The sequence below is a fragment of the Electrophorus electricus genome, chromosome 4 (genome assembly GCF_041902795.1).
Source record: "Electrophorus electricus isolate QZ-2024a chromosome 4, ASM4190279v1, whole genome shotgun sequence".
Taxonomy (NCBI): Eukaryota; Metazoa; Chordata; class Actinopteri; order Gymnotiformes; family Gymnotidae; genus Electrophorus; species Electrophorus electricus.
In genome coordinates this window covers 15,155,165-15,179,567 of record NC_137500.1, presented here as the reverse complement: position 1 = coordinate 15,179,567, position 24,403 = coordinate 15,155,165, and the positions used below count along the sequence as shown (strand labels likewise).

The window sequence follows — 24,403 nt, the reverse complement described above, 5'->3', positions numbered from 1 at the left end:
CTCTTATAACATTTGACCATATACTTTTTAAGTCAGCTAGTTTCACTGACAGATTGGAAACTATATTTGTGGAACTTCATCTTCTGATATACATTGCATCTTGCATTTTGGTAATAAAAGGTCTTATTTGAGCTAAGAAGTTGTGTGAGCTGTAATATGTGCATAGTATTGAGAGTTTAAGCTGCTTTGTAACTGCTAGTGAATAAATAAATAAACACTGGACATTCCAGCTACTCAGATAAGAGGTTTTTTAAATCAAAATAAAAGAGTCAGTGTAAGTGTTTTCCATATAAGATTCCAGGGAGTAATTGCAGTGTACTACAGTAAAAGGGGTAGTAAAATATCCATGTAGTACACAGTTTTTGCAGAGAAACAGTTCTGGGGTCACCGTTTACATGCTCATAAAACAAACAAACAAACAAACAACTGCAAAAAAGCAAACAAACACAATGGTTCATTTTTCAGCTAAATGGGAGGAAACTAGAAATTTAAGACAGTGCACACTTGACATTATGAGGATGGATATGTGCCACAAACCATATATTTAGATATAATCCTTCCATCAGAATAATGAACAATCTAAATCTTGCCCGAATTTAGGAAACAGACTCTTAATTGAGGCACATATCCAACCCATCATAATTTCAAAAGTGTGCCATATCTTACATTTCTAGTTTCCTCTTCTAAGTTAGCTGGGAAATGATCCGTCAGGCCATCAATCTGTGTGTAGGCCTAACAGCTGACCCAGGAACGGTTCAATATGATGCTCTAAAATGCTGTATAAGCCCGCACACTGACCTCGTCGCTGCTTCAAATAGTCTTACTTTCGACTACACCCACAATGTTGAACATGATAGGCAATTTCCTGAGTCGGGTTTCCCTTTAAGAGGGCTGCGCTTAGTGCTAGGAATTCACGTCATTTCACCACTAACACAACCAAATCAATGAGCCCTGCCGCTGCGCTGTCCGCTCTAACACTGAAGTCTTCCAGGAAGGTATTAACCATCGCGTCGCCAAAATGTAGTGCCTGTAACGCTGCGGAAAATAGGAAAACAAAGAAGTTGCACGAAAATTCATTGACTCTGTGAATTATGGATTTACAGATAAACTGAAATAGTGCGTTTGCTGCGATTTGTCATTGTCAAAACACTGAAGTCGGATGCTCGCTGTTTTACGCGTTTATTTCACGGAAAAAAAGGGGAAAGGAAAGTGGAAACAGGAGAACTTCCTGAATTTGAACAAGACATGTCCGATTCCCCTTCGCAGATCAATATCAAGGTATTTATGATTTTCTCTAAATGATGTCGTAAGTTCAAAATCTTCGGGCAGAGTATGAGATGAACTGCATGTTGTCACGGTGTTGACTAACAGCACTTGTTTTGCTTATCATCTGTTGCTGAGAGATTGCGATTCGTCGCTGTGAGGCAGGCACTGTGACCAGTGGTCGATGAGTGCGTTCCGTAGCCTACTGTAGCTAGTGTTTCCTGTCACACATTGGGCCTTGTCTTATTGCGAATTTATTCGTTGTATCCCCCAAAAAGCTCGAAAGGTTTAGTTCCCATTCATCTGGACACCGAACCCTTTGCAACAACCTTGCGCCATACACGTAGGTCCACAGACCCACTTCCCACGCACGTTAGTGCAAACCAAGGTCCATCTCAGTTGAGCAACAGTCAAATCTAAACAACAAATTTGGTCCATATCTAGGCCTACTGAAAAACAACTTCCTTGATAATGAGCTTGGTTCTGGACTTATGGAAGACTAGGACAGTGACAAGTTCGTTTATGCCGCACGAATATATTACTTTGAACCATTAAGGATTTAGACGGTCACAAGGGTTCGATCTGGTGAACAAAAGATTTAATACTAACGTCTATTGGTTATTTATTAAAAACAAAGAGAAAGCGACTTTGTATGCTCGTCAAAAAATATAAATAGAACTGAAAAATTTAAACTTTTTAAAAATGGATCTTTATAGGGAGTATTCATCCAAGGGAATCTGGCGCTTCTCTGAAGATCAGTGCAGTTTTTAGAAAGTTCCAACATGAGCCACTAACCCTAAACTTTAAATTTAAAACAAAGGTAATCACTGACTGCTTCTAGTTTGGGCTGAACAAGGCTGAGCTTTTTGTTAGACTATCAGTTTGGAATCCTGCTCAGGAAACATATAAAACTGCAGTGTGTTTGAGAGGTCAAGGGTTTTACAACATGATGTAACATGTTAACACACCAGTCATAGTTTCCCAGAAAGAGAAAACTTTCTAACACCACTACTAGTAAAAACAGTCCAGGACATGAATTGAATAGTGCATCTTTATTAAGTAGAACCAATGCACACATGAGTTAATACCTGTGATGATTTTGTTAACTTAATACAAGGACATTTCCCATATTTACAACTATATAATAAGCTTTGGTGGTAGTACTCATCCTCCGTGGGGCAGAGAGCTAGTGTTTTCACCTGCTGCTCTCTACACCTGTCCTGGGAGAGGGTATATTAAGTGGCACAGTGGCAGTCAAATTGCTTTCTAAGAAAATGGTTTTATTAGCTTTGATTTTGCATGCTTTCATTTGCACAGAGTTTCATTTGAATGGTCCTCTGTCTGTCTGTGTGTGTGTGTGTGTGTGTGTGTGTGTGTGTGTGAGAGAGAGAGAGAGAGAGTGAAAGACTGGTCACTATGACAGCTGTATGATATTAGAAGCCACAGGCTGGGGGTCTATGGAAGATTTAGAGTAGCAGAAAGAAATGGTATGGAAATTAAAGAATGGTAAAGAAAATTAAGAAATACGGTCTTTCCCAAATACCCCTTTCAATTGTATTTAAAATTTCAGTTTTCTATTTCCAAGTGTACTTCCATATGTCACTCACCCCTTGATCTGACCCACTCACTCCCATGTGGTGTGAGTAGTATGTGACAAATAATACTATCCGCCTTAACAATAAACCCAAAAAAGGTTGTATTAAATCTAAGGCATTTTTGTCCATATTTTATTTCGCTTGAAAGAATTCAGATGTGATCATGTCTCATATCCTGCATGTTGCATTGAAAAGGACTTCACATGTTATAAATTAATATCATGGATATCATGACTATAATTAATTTGTGGTAAATTTTTAGAGCAGATGGGCATTGGCAACTTTGGGGTCATAACATTAAATGAATAGTGCTTTGTGGTGCATTCTGGTTGTATCCTTTGACATTTTAGAGTTGGAGCCTAGCAGAAAGTCTAGCCTACCTCAAATCTAGCCTAAGAGAAACCAGTGCCCAACAGTACCTCTGGTATGGAAAAGTGAAGACAGAGTCTGAATCTGTTCTGTGGGACTATATTCATTTCACATTTCCTCTGCCTATTAAACTGTAAAAGTGATGAGTTTTAGGAAGGTGTTATGATCACAGTTCATTTTCAAATGCTTATACTTTAGTGTTTTTGTATGGCTTTTTAAATTATACGGAAGAGGCCAATATACATGACTGCTCTCTTTCAAGCTTCATCAGTGCTGACTGTGTGGGGGATTAAATATTTGACACAATTTCCATAATATTCTTCCATGATGCATGCCCAAATTCCTATCTACAGTGGTGATGTGAAAAATAACTATCCCCCAAAAATCTGTTTAGGTCTTTTCCTGCTGCCAGTATAGGGTCATCTGTGGTTTGACCTCCATGTGACCCCTGAGATGGCTGAAGAGTAATTTGGGTTCTTAGAAGTCAGAGCCTGGTTGTAGATGTCAGGAGAGTGAGCATTAGCAAGAGGCCGCTGCTGAAATATTGTAATCCCTGGGGCAGTATGCCAAACCTTTCTGTATGACTTCATCCCATCTTCAGTGAGATATATCAGTCAGACATTTACAAACAATAAAAAGTATTACAGAAGGTGTGCATTTTTGGACACTTTGAAGTGTGCATTTGTTGGTTTGAGACACAGCCCACTTTCCCCTCTCCCAGCCTCACTTTGTTGACCCCTGGAATCACTTGTGCTTGGCTGATAATAATGTGCTGATGTGATAATGGTTAAACCCCCTTGCCATTGTGGACCCCTTTTTAAAAATGGGTTGAATTATAGGTTTACCTTTGCATTGCCAAGTCTGCATTTGTGATACATTAGTAATGCTCTGTGTGTGTGTGTTCAGAGTGCACGTATGTTACCCTGTGTGTGTCTGTGTGTTCAGCAGGAGAGGAGCACGTTCAGTCCCTCTGCCAGTCCGCTGCCAAACTCCACTTCCTCTCCAGGCCATGGCCCTCTCTCCCTGACTAATGCCAGGACAGACGAAGAGCCAGCCAGACTGCCTGGACACCTGCGTGAGTTACACACACACACACACACACACACACACACACACACACTCTCACTCTCTCTCTTGCTCTCTCTCATTCTCAGTCAGTCTCTCTCTCTGTCACTCTTCTGTCTTTCTGTTACTCTGCCTTTCTCACACTGCATACAAAAACATGCATATCCATAAAAGAAAACTCAACCCAACCTTTTTTATCGCTAACTTTTAATTTTTCGGTATGTTTTTTGCTTTCTTGATATATCATGATCATAGAAAAGTCTTTTGTTCATGATTCCACTCATGTGGACACATAACACCTGGGCACACCCATACCCACCATCACATCGTCACCCAGTCATGTGCACGCCCTCTCTCTCACAGTGCAGTGCTGTCTTGCAGGCTGAACAACTCACAGAGAAAAGGGACTACAGGAGCTAGCTCATCTACATTTCTCCTGTGCTGTTGTCAGAGAAGTGCAAATCACAGCCACCCACACACTCACACACAGGTGCATGGAGACATGCACTGCCACATTGCCTCCCATGGATTTTGGACCATGCCACATGCACCTTTTACAGGCTCTAGTTCAATTCTGACGTCACTGAAACAGACTTCGTTGGGGACCACCTTGAGACAATCCTTCTGGTGCTCGCTTGCTCGCTCTCTCTCTCTCTCTCTCTCACTCTCTCTCACTCTCACTTATTCTCTCTCTCTCTCTCTCTCACTTACTCTCTCTCACTCTGTGTGTGTGTGTGTGTGTGTGTGTGTGTGTGTTTCTATTTGTAATGTGACATTGTGCCCTCACACATTACATAGATTAGTGAGATAGAGGCAGTGTTCTGGCGTGTTTTGGTGTGTATGTGAGTGTCTGCAGGTCTGAACCAGTCCTTTACTGAGCCATTAAAAGAAAGGGTGGAGTTGGCTAGGGGCCAGAAAACAGGCTTGGTGGTGAAAGTGTACTGAAGTGTGCCTAAACCTCATCAATATTTAACCTGTATGTTTGTCATACCTATCATCAACAGTAGTATCAGAACAAAATATCTAGTGTGTATGTTTAACTGTTGCTTTTATTCCTATTTGACCGCAAGGACACTGTTGGGTGTGTGTATATTGTTCATTTCACTTACAGTTGGACATTACCACTGTGAAGGGGGGAATCCCCTGTGAACACTTCTCCTATTGCTAAATGCTCAGAACTCTGTTTTGGATGTATACACTGACATTCAAAGAGAGAGTCCTTTTTGAGTTCTGAGAGGTAGTTATTTGGTTATTTTTCTGAGGCATTGGGTTGGATAGATATTTGTTTTGTGCAGTAATTAATGAGTATTTTATGCTCACTTGATTACTGCTCTCAATCAATCATATTTTGAAAAAGAAAAATCACAAACTTAGCTTCAGGAATATTTCTTATCCTGTGCAATGCTCTCTTAATAAATAATGCATAATGCAATAAACCACAGGTCTTAAAAATATAAAGTTTCTAGCTAAGGAATTTTTTTTCATGGCGTGGGGCCTCTCTGCTAGTATGGGAGCAGCTCCTAATTGGAGCTCTTTTCTCATAATATTGGACCATATGCTTTTTTTACACATAAAAAAGGGAGAGGTACATTTTCTTAGGAGGTAATGTGAACATTGAAGTTTATCTAATGTATATAACAAACATGACATCATCACCCATGGAATTCCAATGTAAGACTGCCATCCTATAGTTCCAGATAGTACCTTTCAAGTCAAGTGGTTTTCATGGTGTCATTATATAGACTGAAGTCTCTATTCAGTCTATGAGCCATTTTCTGTAGCACCACTGCAATGCAAGATTAAACCCCCTGAAATACTTAAATGTAAAGTGCTCCTGTATTTCAAAAGATCTTTGTCATGTACCACAGTTTGTAAATACATTCCCACTGTCTGACATGACATTGGCTGTCTATGCAGCAGCTTAACTCTTTGATCTTACAACTCATTGCTCACAGATTTTATTACTGATGTCATCACTTACCTGCTGCAGTCCTAGCATGTCTAAAGATATTGTTTTCATACGCCACATTGTGATCCACAAATATTTTTTGCATTCACATGACACATCTCCACCTCCACATCTATACTAGGCTTCACTGGAAGGGAGAAAGATGGGAAGAGAGGTGGTGGTGGTGGTGGTGGTGAGAGAGAGAGACAGAGAGAGAGAGAATGAAAACAGGTTTGGGGTTGGGGGGGCAGGAAGTGGGAAAAAAAGTGAGAAGCTTTGCTGAGAAGCTCTGCTGGCTCTAATCCATCTCTTCATTCCTTACACTGATCCCCCCCCCCCACCCCCCACCCCCTTAAGTGCTTCTGCATGAGCTTCAACAAAAACATGTCATTCACACAGATGGAAAGGTGTGTGTGTGTGTGTGTGTGTGTGTGTGTGCGCGCACGCAGGTACGCACACTTATTTATGGTGTCTGAATTCAAACTAATTTGTGTGAGAGGGTCTGTTCTGTCTCTGTGTACATGCTCATGTGAGCGTGAAACTGACAGAATGCATGGTTGTTTGTGTCGCTGGATATGTATTTGTTTGTAGTCTGTGTCGGTGAGTTCCCATCAATTTACCAATTATGAGGAATTTGTTGAGGGGAGAGGAAAAGAAGGAAGCTAAAAAAAAGATAAAGATTTAAAAAAAAAAAAAAGAAAAAAAAGGAAATTGCAGAGTGGGCAGAAGTTGGCCTCCTTGGCTTCCTGGAGAGGAAGTGGATTAGATGAGAGGAGAGCAAATGTGTTCCTCACTCTAAAAGAATGCCACTCACATTTAACCCCTCCATTACCACACTGCCCAGGAACCTGGAGATATATTTAGGCAGAGTTACAAATAAATGTTAGACATATTATATTCAGTTGTTTCTAGTTAGTTAATCATGGACATTTTTAAAGGACGTGTGTGTGTGTGTGTATATATGTGTGTATATATGTGTGTATATATGTGTGTATATATGTGTGTGTGTTGGAGAGAGATGTCAACACATGCATGCATGCATCCATATCAGTGCATTAAAGTGAAATGCATATTTCAGGTTCAGTTCATTTCATATACTTTGCAAAATAACAACACAATACGCTCACCTTTGTGTGAAGGCTCTTGCGTTGCACTTGGACTGTTGGAGCTGCTTTCAGCTGTGTGAGTCACAGAAGATTCATAAGGAGGCAAAAACACATGCTTCCAGGTACAATCTATAGGTCTCATAATTGTTGAGACAGTGACAGCTTTCAGCCTACTGAACATGAGACTGCTTCTTAATAATGCATTGAAGTGTTGAGTATACTAGTATGAATTTGAGAAAGAAAGATGTTAACTATCTTTCTATTAATCACAGTATTAATCATATAATATGAATACATAAAAACGTCTTTAGTTTTGGCTCCTGTATTAATTCATTCTTCCTTCTTGCAATATGAGAACAAAATCGGAGGGTTTACGACAAAACTAACCAAAAATGAGAACTGAGTCCATACCAAAGACATGTTCAAGGTTTTATTCAGGATTATACATTTGTACTCTTTCTTCACATTTTAAATCGGATATAGAATGACAGAAGTATATATCAAATGTACAAATCACATTAGCATTAAATGAACCAATCAGTCATTGAGGCACAGTCTCCAGGTCCTGTGCAAAAGATGCAGGTGGTCAAATTCAATGACTCTCTAATGAATATTTGTGATTTTTTTTTACTTTCTGTAGTAGGAGCTGCTATTATTCATGTGCTGCACAGTATACAATTAAAAGTGTAAGTTACTATTTAATTATTGAATATTTTTGCATTTGATTGGTCTGTTAAAGTTGGGCATATTAAGGCATGATTGAGTGTTTTTGCCAGTCTCACACTCTCCTGTTCTGCATGTCTGTGTGTGTGTCTGTCTGTGTGTTTATATGAGAACACTCTTTTCAGAGGGGAAATTTCCTGCGCCTGGAAGCTGCTCTCATCCTCAGGAATTTCCTGAGTGGGCAGACTGTGCTTCCTGCCTGAGTGCTGGGTGTAGTTTTTTTTTTTTTCCCTCCCCCTCACTCTGAAAGGGAAACTGTTGTCCCATGCCAACGGCCAAAAAATGAGCGCAGCCGGTTCTCTTCCTGCTCACAACCGGCTCCACATGTCATTAGGGAGGAAGAGACAGACAGAAAAGGAGAGACACAGAGAGACAGGGGGAAGAAAGAGAGGGAGACAGAGTGAGGGAGACAGAGACGATATATGGGGCCTGCTTCAAAAAACATTTGTGATGTGTGAGGAGCCATACACTCTAAAATGAGCTCCTCTTTGCCACTATTTAAATAAATAAAACATTTTCTTTCTTTTTTGTTTTTTTTTATTTGAATAGGGCTCCTTACAGCTTAGAGAACATGTGCACTGCAATGTAATAATGTATAAGTAAATAACAAAAAATATCTATTTGTCCATACATCCATAAATTACTGTTCTTTGAAAAGATGCAACTTCCAGACTTTAAGCTTTATTTACAAAAAATTTATATAGTAATATTGTAAATATAAATGTAGTTCTATGAAGGAAATGATCAGTAAGTTGGAGAAAAAGCAGTTAAAGAATGCTGCAGGTGGAGTTTGACTTAAGTGGCGAGTGTAAGCTTACATCCTGCACAGAACACTTCCAAAAAGCTTCTGCTTCTGACTGTAGAACAATACTATCATGTGAGTTTTGCAGTGGTTGATTCTGGTGTAGTCATGTATGGTAAATCATGCATGGCTAAATCACAGAGGAAGAGAAAGCAAAGTTCAAAGAAATATTGTATAAAGCAAAAACCTTCAGAATAACACATACAAGAATTAAGCAGTTGATTATTAATGGATAAGATGAGCAGTGTCTGGGCCCAAACTGCAAATCAGGGTGGAGAATATATGCTTTTACAATATAGGTGAAGGGAGAACATCAGACACAGGGCTGGTGAAGAGGGTGAATGGATGGATTTATGACTCGTCATGTTTTTGGGAAACCTAACTATGCACATTTCTCACATTTTTTTCTGTAAGAGTGATAAACCTCTGTGCTAATAATGCTTGTTTTTGTGTTTGTATGTAAAAATGCCATGACCAACATATGCAGGTTACAGTGCAAATCACTCTGTAGTATGCCTTCAGTTTAGCATTAAACTTGGACACAACAAATGGTGGGTGTAAGTGCAGTGCCCTGTTAATTACCTGACAACTAATTGCCAACTGTTGAAATAATGTTGGTTTTGACACAAAACCTTCAACTCTGTTTGTTCCAGTTTTTGTTCCAGACTCAGTAATGTCCATGACTAATCTTGGCAAATTCATATTTATATATTGTTGTTAGCCAATAAATAGGAATATGAAGTTAGATTAAAATTAAAATGTACATCATTATCTTTGATTCTGGGGAAATTGTTTTTGGTAAGATCTCAACAAAGCAGATGCATTGTAAAATGTCCCCTGATGCCAGCTGGTAGTCCGTGGTATACAATGGGAAAATGGCTGTAATGATAAACCCTATAATACATGCATGTTGTCTGAAAAGGAGGTATTTACCAGAAAGGGATTGATCATGAATCATGAGCTTTAACCCCTTTAATGCATGCTAGGCCAGTGTGCATTGAACATGGATCCATGCAATCTGCCCTCATATAAAGGCATACACCCTGCTGGCACAGTAAAGACTCCACCACTGAAGTAGTTAGAAGTTTTTGCTGTGCATGTAAAATACATATTGTATCTCATCAGGGGCATTGGACAACAAATGTCATTCAGTTGAATTTTTCATTAGTTGATAGAAATCTCAGCTGGCCATAAAAACAACAATTATTAGTCACCCTATTTAGAGTTGAGCCAGGATAGCTAAAAATTGACAAATGTAATGCGTTAAGATCTTCTAAAAGAACATCATTAATCATGATATTTTAGAGTTTCACCAGAACACCTAAAATAGACAAACATAATAAAAAAGGATCTTGAAAGGGAAGACTTTTATTTTTTATTTATTACACACACACACACACACACACACACACACAAAAATAAATAAATATATATATATATATATATATATATATATATATATATATATATATATATATATATATATATATTTTAAAAACAAAAACTCACTCCATTGAATCTTTTTGACAGTACTTGTTCAAATATTTCATTCAGCATGTCCTGTCCTGCTTTGCAGTCATGCATTTGGCACTGGGGCCTAAAGATGAGCACTCTCCACAGGTGCAATAAGTGAAGAGGCCACAGAACATGAGGTGCTTCGAGACTGGACTTTACAAGAACCTGTGTCATTGCCACCTAGGTCCCATTCAGAGCCAAGATACTGAATGTTATTACATTTTTTTTTTCTTTCTCAATACCGATGACTGACAGATATACTGAGGTACACAGAGAGTAAAGATGGTGTGTGTGTGTGTGTGTGTGTGTGTGTGTGTGTGTGTGTGTGTGTGGGTAGGCAGGCATTCTGCAGTTAAAACCACGTGTGTACCTCAGGTTGAGGTTTGTCAACATTCATTGTTGGCTTGTAAAGGGCTCTATAAGGGTAGGGGGAAATGCGAGTTGTTTAGATGTTTGCTTTGTACAGGTTTTCTGGTGTACTTGAGTAAGCAAGTGGATGCTTTTAGGAACAAAAAGGCGAAGTAGGATATTTGTGTTAATGTGAAGCACCATACTTTGTAACAAGTGGATTTTTAACAGATGTATCACCAGCCTCCAGCACAATCACCATGCCCGCTTATGGGCACACATATATCTCCATTATTGTATGGCTGTATTACATGGATTCCATCCAAAACAGTTGAGCATGTAACAATTAAGCTTTTGGTCTCTGCAGTCCATTTATCATGAATGGCTGCACACTGCCTGTGCTGCAGGCCATGTGGTATCATACCCACAGCATCATTTGTCATTACTGTGATAAATGAGAATATTTGCTGTGTGTGCCTTGATCACACTGACCGAAATGTTTACATTGTCTAACAATGCATTACCTTGTACTGAATAACAGGGATTCACTGTAATCACAGTTTTGCAATAATGGCATTTGATTGTACTTGAAAATTATGAAAAAGCCCACATACATATGTGGTGCAAACTCATACAGTGGAGCGTGTGTGCATGCGAATGTGTGTGAGAGAGAGGGAGAGAGACATAACATGTTCTGTGAATAGAGTCTTTGAGGGGGAGTTGTGAGAGCAACAATGAAACCAGATAGCAGTGATCTCATCTCTACTCTCCTCCATTCATCCTTGGTGCCTGGGGGTTGCCTGGGCAACACCATGCATCTCTTTGAGTCAAGAGCGCTCCATTTTGGGAGCTCCCTCCCATGATTCCAGGGGGCGTGAATTATGCCATCAGACCAGATTAGATACCCACATAGCAACAGCTGTGGGGGTTCAACTTCATGGCTTGAGCTTCATACTCCATAGAGTATGTGGTCTGGTGGGTGGGTGAGATAGGGTGGGGGGGGAGGTGAGTAAAATAACAGCATGAACAAATACTGAATCAAAATGACCCTTCTCTGTCTCTGCTTAACTTCATTGTCGGTCTTGGTTGATGTGGTCTTCTCAAGCACTCTCTCCATCTTGATTCCAACCGCTCCATTCCTGCTCCCTCCCTCCTCACTGGCTCGCTCCTTTGCTGCTGACTGTTGATAAAACCTTCCACGTCACCCCAGCCTTTACCGCAGGAGGCTTCCTGTTCTGAAACTGAGCCTGTGCGGCTGTGCTGGGGTGAAGGAGGGGGCCGGGCTTCCTGTTAAAGTGCGTTGTGGGAAGTTCAGGCTCTCTTCCTCTCCTACCTCCTGTGGGTAACTGTCTCTCTGGAGGCTCTGTGCAGATGGCCAGTGCTGTGCACTGGACCCAGCCAATCTCAAGGCTTGCTACCACATGACCTAAGACATTAGTAGAACTCTAAATTGCTCTGTGCATCGCTGCTGCTTGGGGACACTAGTATGAACACATGCGCGCATACACCTACATGCACGCGTGTGTGTACGCGCACACACACGCACACATGCAAGCAAACACCTGCACCCTGCTGTGTACTGGATATCTGTGATTGAGATGACAAGTTACTATGGAAACCAAATTACTCTTAAATTCAAAGCTAGTGATGTAGCAGCTTAAAAACAAAGTTTGAGAGTGAGAAACAGAGAACAGAGCATAGTTGCAGCACCACAAAGAACAGTGCAAATGTACTTTCTATATGATGTCTGCTTGATGTCAAACAAAATGCATGAACAGTCTCTTTGTTTGGGGCCAGTTTGGAGGGGGCGTGGAGGTTAAAGAAGGAAGGGGTTTACAGTTGTAGCATGGTGGGGTGGGGTTTCTTCCGATTCCCTTCATGACGATGACAGTGCATGCATACCGAGGGTCAGAGATACCAGCTGCCGGGGCGGAGAAGGAAGGGTGCGAGTGGTGTCTGGCGATAAGCACACTTCACTGCCGATCCTGGCTGCATACCCGCCACTCCACATGCAACGCTAACCCAGACAGCAGCTGCATCAGCCAGAATTAGACCAACTAAACATTCGGGAATGACGGATACAGGCAGTTGTTTTGGGTATTATGGTGGGGTGTGCTTAAACACATATACGTATTTAGTAGCAGCGCGTGTGTGTGGTTTTTTGCTTTATACGGCGAGGCATGTGCATTTTTAAGGGACTTGCCGGCAGGTATCGTAATCAGATGTGTCAAATAGAGCTTCTACAGACTCTGCATGGATGTTGAGTTTTGACGGGTATCTGGCTTGGGAATTCTGGGTGGTTCCCCAATGCAGATGCTGTATTTGTCATGTTCCCACGCCATCTGAATTGTAAATGCAGGGGGGAATGCACTCACTAACAAAACAAGCATTCCCAAGTGTCCTACAAAGCAATACAAATTAAAAAGCTTTGGCTGTATGTTTGCCAGCTAAAGATAGGGCCTAGTTAAGTATGTGCAGTTTCTAAGTGTTGACAGTTTGTTAGAACGGGTTTGCAATAGCTGTGCAAACTGTACTTACTCATGTAGCTCATCTGGTAGAGCAGGTAGAGCATGGTGCTAGTAACACCAAGGTCAGGGGTCAAATTTCAAGGGAATTCACGTACTGTCATACTCATAAATATGTAAGTCTCTTTACATGTAATTTGTATATATGTAATAAAAAATAAATGCTTTATAATACAGCTCATATAGTATGGCATAATTTCCTGTCATTTACCATGTAATTTCCTGGAACTTGCAATGTAACTTCCCTGTATGAATTTGTACATGTACTGGTACAGCAGAAGAAAACAAGATGAGGAATAAGAGAGTAACAACTGGAAACTTGCAACATAACTTTCCAACATTTACCACATTATTTCCTGGAAATTAAGTGCAATACAAACAAATGTTTTTGCCCTTTGCTCATGACAGATGTGATGGTCATTTTTGTATTCATGTGGGTTTGGCAGACAAACTTCACTCTAACTCCTGTGATTTATGCTTAAGTCTTCTTCTTTGTTGTATGATTTTGAATAAGAACACACTGAGAAAAGGCTCTATACATTTGAAAATGTGTGCCTGACAGGCATGTTCATCCAGCATAGCAGCAACTCAAGGCTGAAGTAGAAGGAAAACTTGCCTCTTTCAAGTGCACAGCTATGGAATGCTTGTACTGTCATGCAAGGATAATGCTGAATACACTAATGTAACATACATGTATCTAATTACAGAATAATAAGTAATGCAGGGGTTTATAAAGTGCTATTCTCCCATTCTTATTATGGAAGTACAGAGTGCTTACTCTGTAAATACAGAGAAACAACAGGGAGTAGGCTGGATTAGTGATCACAGTAAACACTGTCAAACATTACAGGACCTATGCCCATCTGAGGTTACAGTAAGGAACCCAAGATTAGCTGATTTTTTTTCTGTTACCTTTCATGTCACAATTGACACACACTATGAACTTTTGAATAGATAGTAAGAAAACTTACTACAACAAAACATTAAACCTTTAGGTAGCACTTTACTGAAGGGCATTGTGCAGGAGGCTACAACTACACAAGCCCTTCATGACAATGACTTAAACATACATATTTAATACCTAAACATACACGCATGGCTACAAGCTACTGTAAGATAAACTCCATTTTCATAATAATAATTAATAATAATAAATAATTTCATAATAATTCTAGCCATGATTATATCACTCAGAATGTGCAACTAAAATGTGCAAATTTATTTATTTTACTGTTTTTACATTTGCTTAAACACTACTTTTTTAATACATCATAACACAAGGTATTAGATGTGGGAGGTATATGGCATATCTATACATAGGCTATACATCTGTAATAGGCACCCGTTTCAACGTTACTGTTGTTATATTTGCAGCAAGCAGCACTACCGTCTTGCCAGTTGAACTTTATCTATTATTCTTAGTGAATTCTTAGCTTGAATTCTGCCAAAGAAAGGAAAAAGATGGATTTGTAACAGGTGTTAAGGAAGGTGTCCCAAGAACTGAATACATTTGCCACAAAGGGAGAGAATGCACACTTTTCCCTAGTTAAGTATACATTTTCTATCATGTTGTAACAAGAAAAAACTTTTGTCAAGGAAGCAGTTTGTATGACTGTATAATTACCTGGCTTGTAACTACTTGACAAACACTTTCCTCTGTTACACTATGCCATTGCATAGGTCTGATAACCTCTTAGATGTTGGAAAAGCATTAACCATAAGCAGATACCAAGAATGCCAATGTATTTATAATAATCAATCAATATATTTATGCTTTCTCTTCAAATGTTCAGTCCAAGCTTCAACTCCTTTTTGCCATGGTCAGTCAGAATATCACTGTAGCTGGTATTATATGAAGTCAGTGAACACTGAGTGATTTTATGTGCAACTTTTGCATTCAAAGCCAGGGGTTTGGTTTTTGTACTGATTCCAGGCATACTGGTTTCATTTCTGGGAAGACCTTAAAAACGCTAAGAGGGGTGTGCTTGATTTGTACAGACATTGGTGAAATCTGAATGCAAAACTTGAGCATTTGCGAGGGTGAGGGCGTGGGGAGGTGGTGAATGACACGTCCTAGCATGTCATTCGTTTTTTTAAATTTTATTTATTTTTTTGTTGTTGATTTTTGTACTTCTGCTACACACTCTTATTGGCTTCTTTTAGTTCTAAATTCACCTAGCATTTAAGTCTGTGGTTCTACAGTTGGTTGGAGGTTGTTAATGCTCTCACTCTGCCACGATGGCTTTAGGTCTGCAGCCCGTGCTGTGGAGCAGGGAAGATGTGGGACAGTGGCTGCGCTGGGCAGAGAGAGAGTTCGCTCTGCGGCCCATCTCCAGCGGAAGCTTCCAGATGAATGGAAAGGCCCTCCTCCTGCTCACTAAGGAGGACTTCCGCTACCGTTCACCCCATTCAGGTGACCCCCCCCCCCCCCCCCATATATATATATATATATATATATATATACCTGTTACTTTACACTTTCTGAGAAGTCTCAGGAGTCCTTTTTGTGGTTTATACTTTAGTTCAGTCAGTTAGTCTGAAGTGTTGTCATTGAAAAATTTTCAGTAAATGCAGTACATCATTTCAAGTACTGTCTGTTGATTTCTTAAATGACACATTAGTTGTTTTGAAGTAAAATTACATGCTTGGGAAATGATCCCTTATTTACTGGATGCAGGCACAAAAGAATGGTGGTTGAAGCTGGTTGTCAGTGTAGTTTTCTGCCTAGGGAGGAAGTTGAGAATTGGGTAAGCATTTGGTAAGGAAGTGTTCTTCTAGCCACAACTGTCACCTGGTTGCATTAGGAATTTCCCTCTCTGCATCTAGATGACCAGAAACTGAGAACTGAAAGGTATCTCGCTTTGTTTGTGTATGTATAATTGTGTGTGTGTGTGTGTGTGTGTGTGTGTGTGTGTGTGTGTGTGTGTGTGTGTGTGTGCACCTGCTTGTGTGCTGACTTCCTTTATAAGAATAATTTCCTTGAAATTCTGGCTGGAAGTCTCAAAATACAGATTTTCATGAGATCCACTGTGAGAGGAACTTTCTGAAATGATCCTTCTTTTTTGTTTGGCTTTTACACTGTCCTAAAATTGACAAACAGGTCATATGCATTTCTGTCTAATCTTAAAGTTTGTATTTATTTTTTTAAGCATTTATGTTTACTTGTTTGTTTTTTTGTTTGTTGCTACTGGACAATGGTAAAAGCATAATATTAGAGAATAAACATTCAATAAACCATTTAAAATAGTTGCTCTTTAGCAAACAACAATGCTAATGGAATGCAGTGGGCACAGTTTCAGCCTGCTTCATAGACATTTAGCACCAAAGGCCATGGGAGATCCATCCGTGACTCTTACTTTTTGTCATTGTTCCACAGGGGATGTCCTGTATGAACTCTTGCAGCACATACTGAAGCAGAGAAAGCCCCACTCCTCCCTCCCTTCCACATGTTACCCTGGAAACCCTTTCCACTCCCTGCCCGATGCAGCACTTCAGCACCACAGACTTGAGGGTGAGTGTTCTTATAGTGAGATCACTTGCTTTAGTGCTACATTACCTGTAGCACACACCAGACATGAAGCTTCATCACAGGTTTGATACCATGCAATAAGGTGAATGAATGAATCTATAACTGGTGATTTATCATGTTGCATCAAATAAACCCGCTAATCTTTTGTTCTGTATATACGCTGCTTTGATTATATTCCAATCTGCACTTCAGTATGCTGTAAACAAGATAATGCATAAAATGCTCACATAGTAATGAGATTAAATCGCCTGAAGTCCAGCTTTCAAGGAAGTACAGACCCTGTTTTTTTTCTACTCAGTTAATAGAGATAAGGAATTTGCCTACTTCCGTGTATAGCAAATTGACTTTGAACTCTCTGTCGTTGAGGACTTGGGAGACACTGATTCTAAACATGGGTGTACCCTGAATCAACAGGTGGACCAGGAGGAAGTGGCAGTTTTGAATGTTGACAGAAAAACCTGTTGTACAAGGAAATGCACCTGTATTTAAATAGCATGTTTAATGTCACCAGGCTTTAGACCTTCATGGTTTTTTTTTTCAAAAATCAGGTTAATGCAGCCATATCTTGTTACTGGCAAGTTGTAGATTAAATTTTATTAAATGCATTTGATCCCATGTGTTGAGCAAATGAATACACTTTCTGTCCACCTGGCTCACTGGAAATAGCATTTCACATTTATTCAATGATAAAATTATTACCTTTCACAGAAACACAGATTGCCTTATGTACAATTGTTACTTGGTTAGATTTTTTTTTTTAACTATGCATGTAATCAACCTCAGAGTATATGTATATAACTCCCACACTTCTCTTTTTCTTATGATCTTCTATCCAGTTCTGTATCCAAATATATTTGAATCAGGTGTAATCCACAAGCACTTATGGGTCCCTCTGCTGGCTGAAAAGTCTCACATGCACTTCTCTTTCTGTGCATTAGAAACGGTACTACGAACCCCACGTGGGACAGACACTCTCCTGACTCACCCCCCTACTATCGAACTCCGACACCGCTCCCGCTCGCCCCACCATGCCGCACCCCGGCGCTCCCCCGCAGACCCGCCTCTCCCCCACCCTGGCTCAGCTGAAGACTCACAACAGACATCCTCCCAGCTGCCCGACAGCAACAATCACCTTCATGATGATCTGTACCCATTGTCGGTGTCTCCCACAGCCCCCAATGGGCATTGTCCCATGCCCCGTGACGCCCTACGGCCAGGCAGCCCCTGCCAGGAGGAGGTTCCGCCGCCTCGCGTCATCCAGCTCATGCCCAGTGCCATCATGCACCCGCTACTCCTCAGCCCCGGGCGAGCAGGCGTGCCGGGTGACTTCCGGCATGGCCGGGCGGCTCCCCAGGAAAATGGCAGAGAGGGGAAGGCCCATCACCATCACAATCACCATACTCACCATCCACCCCCCCACCACCCACTGAGCCTGGCAGGGCACCAGCAGGCACACCAGCTCCATGCGGCGGAAGATGCCCGCTACCGCAATCAGATCATCATGCCTGTCTCACCGCCCGATGAGCAAGGCATACCCATTGGACGCATCGCTGGTAAGACCATGCTGCGTGTATGGTACTAAAACCCGACAGAAGTTACCTTCCCTTACCAACCCTACAGGATCTGAATGAGGGTATTTGGGGAGTTATAAATCAGGAAGGTTCCTTGAATTGGAGGAAAAAAAACACTAATCATTTTTACTAGCCTCCACACCAGATGAACCTCTTCCTTCTGCCTTGTGGGGGCATGAAAAACCACATTTGATTGGTTTGTCATGACTCGTCTTGGCTGGTGGTAGAATATCACATTACCTAATGCAGCAGGTGCACAGACTTTACAGCTGCTCTTGTAGACATATCCTAACCTGCTGAACTGAAAGAACATGAATGTTAGATCATGATGTAATATTCATAATTCAACACTTCCTCTAGAAACCAGTAGGTCACAACTCTTATTTTTCAATCTTGTAACTAAATACCTTAGATTTTAATCAAAATGTAGTTACTCAATAACTCACTGTAGTTACTAAATAATATACTTAAAGATTAATAACTAATAATTATTATGATTAATAGCTAATAATAAGCCTTAAGGCTTAATAAGATTAAGGTCCCTCAGTCCCAACCTTGATCGCAATACCTCCCCTGTTTGTCAAGTTTAGGAGTGTACTTTTCAGACTTAATGAGAGTGAATATACATTTTCAGACTTAATGAAAATGGGAAATTATACTGGGAAATTTAACACAAACTGTTGGATAAACAGTTTTAAATTTACCATAAACTATTTGATAAACTGTTACCCTTGGGTATGAAATGTATTCTTAATAATTGGTTAAAGGTGCCATAGAATGCATTTATTAAGTACTTTATACTGTTCTCTGATGTCTATATAGACATTATGGGACTTTGGTCGGACCCCATGTGGGAGAGACACCCTCCTGAGATGTGGTTTTCCATGTCTATTTTCATGTATAATTTGATGAGCTCTGCTCTGATTGGCTGCTTTATATCGAGGCACCGTGATGACTCACAGAGAATCAATATCAACTATAGAAGTGAACCATGGAGCATTTAGGCATCTACTTTATATCCAAATTATCCAATCATGCAATACAAACATAGCAAGAAGTAATACTTGGGTTCTCAAACAAATCTGATTTTATGAGACTGACTACATGTCTTGTAAAATGAAAACTGTTTCCACTTCAGTACTGGAGAAGCTGAAGTTAGGAGCTAGTTAACTGGAGAGTATATATCTCTAAGCAACTGAAGTAGTTGGCTTCCGAGTTGTCAGGTAAATTTCAAATTTACCTGACAAAGGGATTGACAAAGCATATTATATTGACAAATGCATATTGTACTGTAGATTTATATGACAACACAGGCTATTTCTTTGAATGAGAGACAGGCAGAAAATTAAAAAGAATCTCTTTGTAAATAAACTAGGCTGTCATACCAGTTAGCTAGCTATTTATGATCATTACTTGGAGCTTGCTAGGTAGTAGCTAATATCACCTATACTAGCTACCATTATTTGTTTCACATGATTTTTTGTGACAACACAAGCTGAGTGAAGACTGCTTTATATTGACCAAGGTTTGAGAAACTGTCTGGAGTGAAATGTACAGAGCAAACTAACAATTTCAAATTCAAATTTTCCAAGATGCTTTTAAATATGATACATGCTTGTTGACAGTCCAGTTTCTTGGGAACGTTAAAAAAGTGTATGAAAATGATTGATTTCCCCTGCACAGCCTGGAACAATACATTTCTGTACATAATCTGCCATTTTCACGGTTGTTCCTCCATTGTCTGTGCTTGTTCTTAATTCCTGCAGAACCTTTTAAGTTTCTGCCTGAGTGTAGACTGATGTAGGTAAATTTTGGGTGCATAAATATTACTTGGTCAAGATTGTTATGAAACAATTTAGGATTTTGTAATTGACCCATTTCCTAATTTTGCTTACGTGGTATTTGCATTTGAAGTAGGAGTCAGTGTTTGTGTTTCAAGATATGAGAGTTCAATGTACTGAACTCTCTTTATTCAACTATGCAAAGTTAAATCATTTTCTGTTCTATGGCAACTTTTATGAGAGTTACAAAATCTGTTACTCTGTGGTATAAGAAAATCTATAAGATGATTAGCTGGAGTGCTCAAGGTCAATGTCTGATCTTTTGACTAAACTTTTGATGATACTACTACTACTACTACTACTACTACTACTACTACTACTAATAATAATAATAATAATAATAGCAATAGTACTAATAAGAATAGACAATAGTACTAATAAGAAAAGACAACAATAATGATGATGATGATGATGATGATAATAATAAGCTTTATTTGTATAGCTCCTAACTTAAATGTAGGTCAAAGTGCTTCACATAGGATTAAAAGACAACATGTAATTATGTAATATGTAAATATTTTTAAAGTTTCAAAAAACACCTTTCACTATGCCATTTCAGGGCATCATTCAAGATGTCAAATTTACTTGCATATCTATTTAGCTTACAGTTAAATTTAGTTCTCAGGCATGTTGTTTCTCTGAGTGCCTTTTTGAATAAGACACAATACATGGCAGCCAATTAGAACAGCTTATTTACATTATATCCATCTTAAATTCACTATAACAGGTCCAGCCTGCATTATCTGTTTTTAGAACATAAATCCACACAAATGCCTTGTAAATCTAGACTATATGTAACTTAGAGACAGGGTTCAATATATAGTGTTAAGAATGCTCAGATATGGCCAACTGTGAAGAATGTGTTTTTGTTCATTATTTATATTTATTTTTCTCTCTTGAGGTCAGGCTTGGGGGTATGCATGTTTGCCTTTATCCAGTGACATGTGCACTACTCTTTAATTTTGTAATTAAAAAAACCCCCCAAAAAACCCAATAATAATAATAATAAACGAAAACAACTGAATAATAAGAGAGGGAAATGGAGATTATTTATTTATTATTCTTACTTATTATTATTCCACCTTTCAGGGGGAATAAGCCACTTTTTTTCCTTTACTTTTAGATTGCAGATTGTTGTGGGACTACGTGTATCAGCTGCTCTCGGACAGCCGTTATGAGAACTACATCCGCTGGGAGGACCGTGACACCAAAGTGTTTAGAATCATTGACCCCAATGGTCTGGCTCGACTGTGGGGAAACCATAAGGTATGTCAGGAATTGTCTAATTTCTGTAATGCAGCACTTGTAGGCCACTGGTTCTTTTCTGTGAAATTCATGGAATTAAAAGTTAGCTGACTGATGGTGACTTTGGCACAGTTGAGACTAATACATATTTCCAGTGTCTTCTTTCATGAATTACCCGCTTTAAAATAACAAACAACAACATAGGTGATATCCAGATATTTGTTTCTACAGTATAAATGTATATTAAAAGCATCCAGCTTTCACCTAGCCTTCAAATCCATTTCAGAGAGGCCATTAAAAGCTGACACAAGATACACAGGGAACATGAACCCTATTCGTCAACTGTCAGTACATTAGTACATTAGTAGTAGCAAAAGTGGTGGACTACATCTTGGAGTTGAAAGTTGAAAGTATGGCAGATTATTTAGGTACTGCTATAAGTAAGTATATCCAATGAAGAGATCACTTTGTGTATATTTTATCATAAAACTCATAACCAAATATTCCATATTTCCCATGACTTCTGAAATGTATTTTTCATTATGAGGTTGTGTTCTCTGTGGTGTGCTTACAGAACAGGACAAACATGACATATGAGAAGATGTCAAGAGCACTAAGACACTACTACAAACTGAATATCATTAGGAAAGAACCAGGACAGAGACTGCTTTTCAGGTGAGGGGGAAGCAAATGACAATAATTTGAAATGGTATACTCACACAAACTCACACACTGCCTACTGGGTTTAGAATGTTCCGTCATTACCAGTTCTCCTGTGAAGTTGGGCATACCAACAAATGGGCTATAGTCTCTAACTGTACAGCTAAAAGGTGTTCCAACTAAATAAATATCTCTAACAAAGTTGGGGCAAACTAGATATTTTTTTTTTAGGTATGCCCTATTTATTGATTTGTATTGTGTGTCATCTCTGCATGTTCACAACAGGTTCATGAAAACCCCAGACGAGATCATGAGCGGACAGACGGACCGCCTGGAACATCTCGAGTCAGATACAGATGATCAAATATATGTTAAGGAGGAGTGCTGAGTGGTGACGCACACAGAGATGAACTTTTAAAGCCGTTGATGCCTCACCAATGTTTTGCTGACTTCAGTATCAACCATGCAGGCCTGGACATTTGCTCAGATTAAGTGGGAAGTAATCCTAGAAATCTGGATATTTACTGCACTGTTTTCTATGCTGATTCTTGATAATCTAATTCAGTTTTACTTTTACAATATGGTCTATGCTTAAGGAGAGCAAAACCTAAATATGACAATCATTTTATTGATGAATATTCCTTTCTTTTGCAAATTGCCTCTTTAAAATTCCTGGCACAATTAATTATTTCAAGCATTTTTCATTACAGACAATTTTTTGGGTGGTAGGGGGGATTAGGTGTATTGTACATGCCAATGATGCCATTTCTGTAAAGAAAAAAGTCATTTAAATTCAGTTCAAAAATAAAATTTAATTTCAGTCAGGATTCTTTTTGTATTGATTTTAACCAGTCATCACATTGGGATTTATAGTTGCTTAGTTAAATAATTGTTTGTCTGTACAAATGCTCTTTCAGGAACAGTAATCCATAGTTCTGCTTGTGCTAGGCTACGCAGTGTAGTGGTTTGTTACCCACATGTGAATAAAGAAAAATACAACAAAGGTGTTCTGCAGAAAACTAAAAACATTGCAGAAATGTTGTAATTTATCTAAAACTAGTTATTCTTAGCTACTAATTTACTAATTTATGTAATAATTTATGTAATAGGGCTGACAAAGCTAAAGTAATTTGTATTTTTATACTAACCAATCTTAGAAAAGCCTCACTGGTCGGAAAATATTAGTAGTATATTTAGTGCATTTTTGGTTGGGTCCCTGATAAATATGTAGATAATGGACCAACTATGCAAACGGGTGACTTTGTAGGTATGACTGGCAAACTGAAGAGATTACTGGCAAGTTATTTGCTGAATTAGGATAAAAAAAAGTCTTGCCACACTGATTTGCACTACATTTAAATTTAGGACATGCCCTTATACAAAGGGACTTGCGTATTTATTAGTATGACACCATGTGTTCTGGTCCCTGTTGCTCTATCAGGTGAACTACAGTGGATGGGCATTATTTCTCTATATTTGCATAATAATTTATAAAAAATATCTGTCCTTGGTGCTGATTATTTTACTAGGTTTTATTTAAATTGTGCATTGTACAACATATGGTTACAACTCTGCACAAAGTCTGAGTTTATATCTTTTAATTATTATGCAAAGGTGACATCAGAACAGCAGAAGGTAAGTGCACTGTGAAGAGTTTGGGTGATTCCAATGACAATGCAGTTTTTTTTTTTTAAATCCAAATGTATTTGAAAAAATAGATTATATTCTGCACTTCAGCCTCATATTCATCTTATTATTTCAAATCTTGAAAGTTCTTTAGTATAGAGACAAAAATCCATACTGATTTATCCAAGTACCATCTCAGAACATGGAGGGTACAGCAAAGCTTTGTCAGGTCAAGCTGTCACTGTGTAGTAAAACAAAAAATACACTAAACCTTTTAGCTATTGATGTTTAAAGATGGGGATCTCAAACCATCTCACATTGCACCCTGCGCTGCCAGGATACAAGGTACAAATTATAAAACATTGCATGTATGAATAATATCAGTCTGTTTCAGTTCAAAACTATAGAATCCAAAACATCACCCAGGTCTTACTCTCACTCTTTCTCCCACTCCTTCAGCTATTTATCCATATGGGGAGGAAAGCTTGATTTATCTATACCGCTCCTTTGGTGTCTGAATTTCTATCCTGAACTACCTTCCCTTCCCTTTGCCTACCAAAAGTCTAGTTCCTACCTTTCAGCAAAAAGAGAAAAGAGCAGAATGCCTGCTAACAAAGTTTAATAGCATAGAGTTATGAACAATCACACTTATTCACAGAAGAAATATAAATG

General features: G+C 39.2%; 1 protein-coding gene across 4 annotated transcripts; it reads left to right on the top strand.

The window, feature by feature from the left end:
• Positions 1-919: 919 nt before the first annotated feature.
• etv6 (ETS variant transcription factor 6) lies at positions 920-22,929 on the top strand. 4 transcript variants are annotated; one of them, XM_027023010.3, is made up of 8 exons: positions 920-1,278; positions 4,176-4,302; positions 15,508-15,672; positions 16,636-16,770; positions 17,727-18,341; positions 21,324-21,466; positions 22,020-22,120; positions 22,391-22,929. In XM_027023010.3, exons 1-8 carry the CDS (start codon positions 1,246-1,248, stop codon positions 22,491-22,493), a joined length of 1,422 nt encoding a protein of 473 aa, XP_026878811.2. In that variant the 5' UTR covers positions 920-1,245; the 3' UTR covers positions 22,494-22,929. The 4 variants fall into 4 exon arrangements, with proteins under 4 accessions (XP_026878811.2, XP_026878810.2, XP_081568724.1 ...); XM_027023009.3 differs by having other exon boundaries at positions 4,173-4,302; XM_081712598.1 differs by having other exon boundaries at positions 4,134-4,302; positions 17,961-18,341.
• The last annotated feature ends 1,474 nt before the right edge of the window (positions 22,930-24,403 follow it).

What these genes read in the sequence shown, in the direction of transcription:
- etv6 (XM_081712597.1), top strand. Translation starts at nt 1,246, where the DNA reads ATGTCCGATTCCCCTTCGCAGATCAATATCAAG. An exon ending in GACTGTGGGGAAACCATAAG is followed by an intron (nt 21,467 to 22,019) that starts GTATGTCAGGAA and finishes GTGTGCTTACAG; the next exon opens with AACAGGACAAACATGACATA. An exon ending in GGACAGAGACTGCTTTTCAG is followed by an intron (nt 22,121 to 22,390) that starts GTGAGGGGGAAG and finishes TGTTCACAACAG; the next exon opens with GTTCATGAAAACCCCAGACG.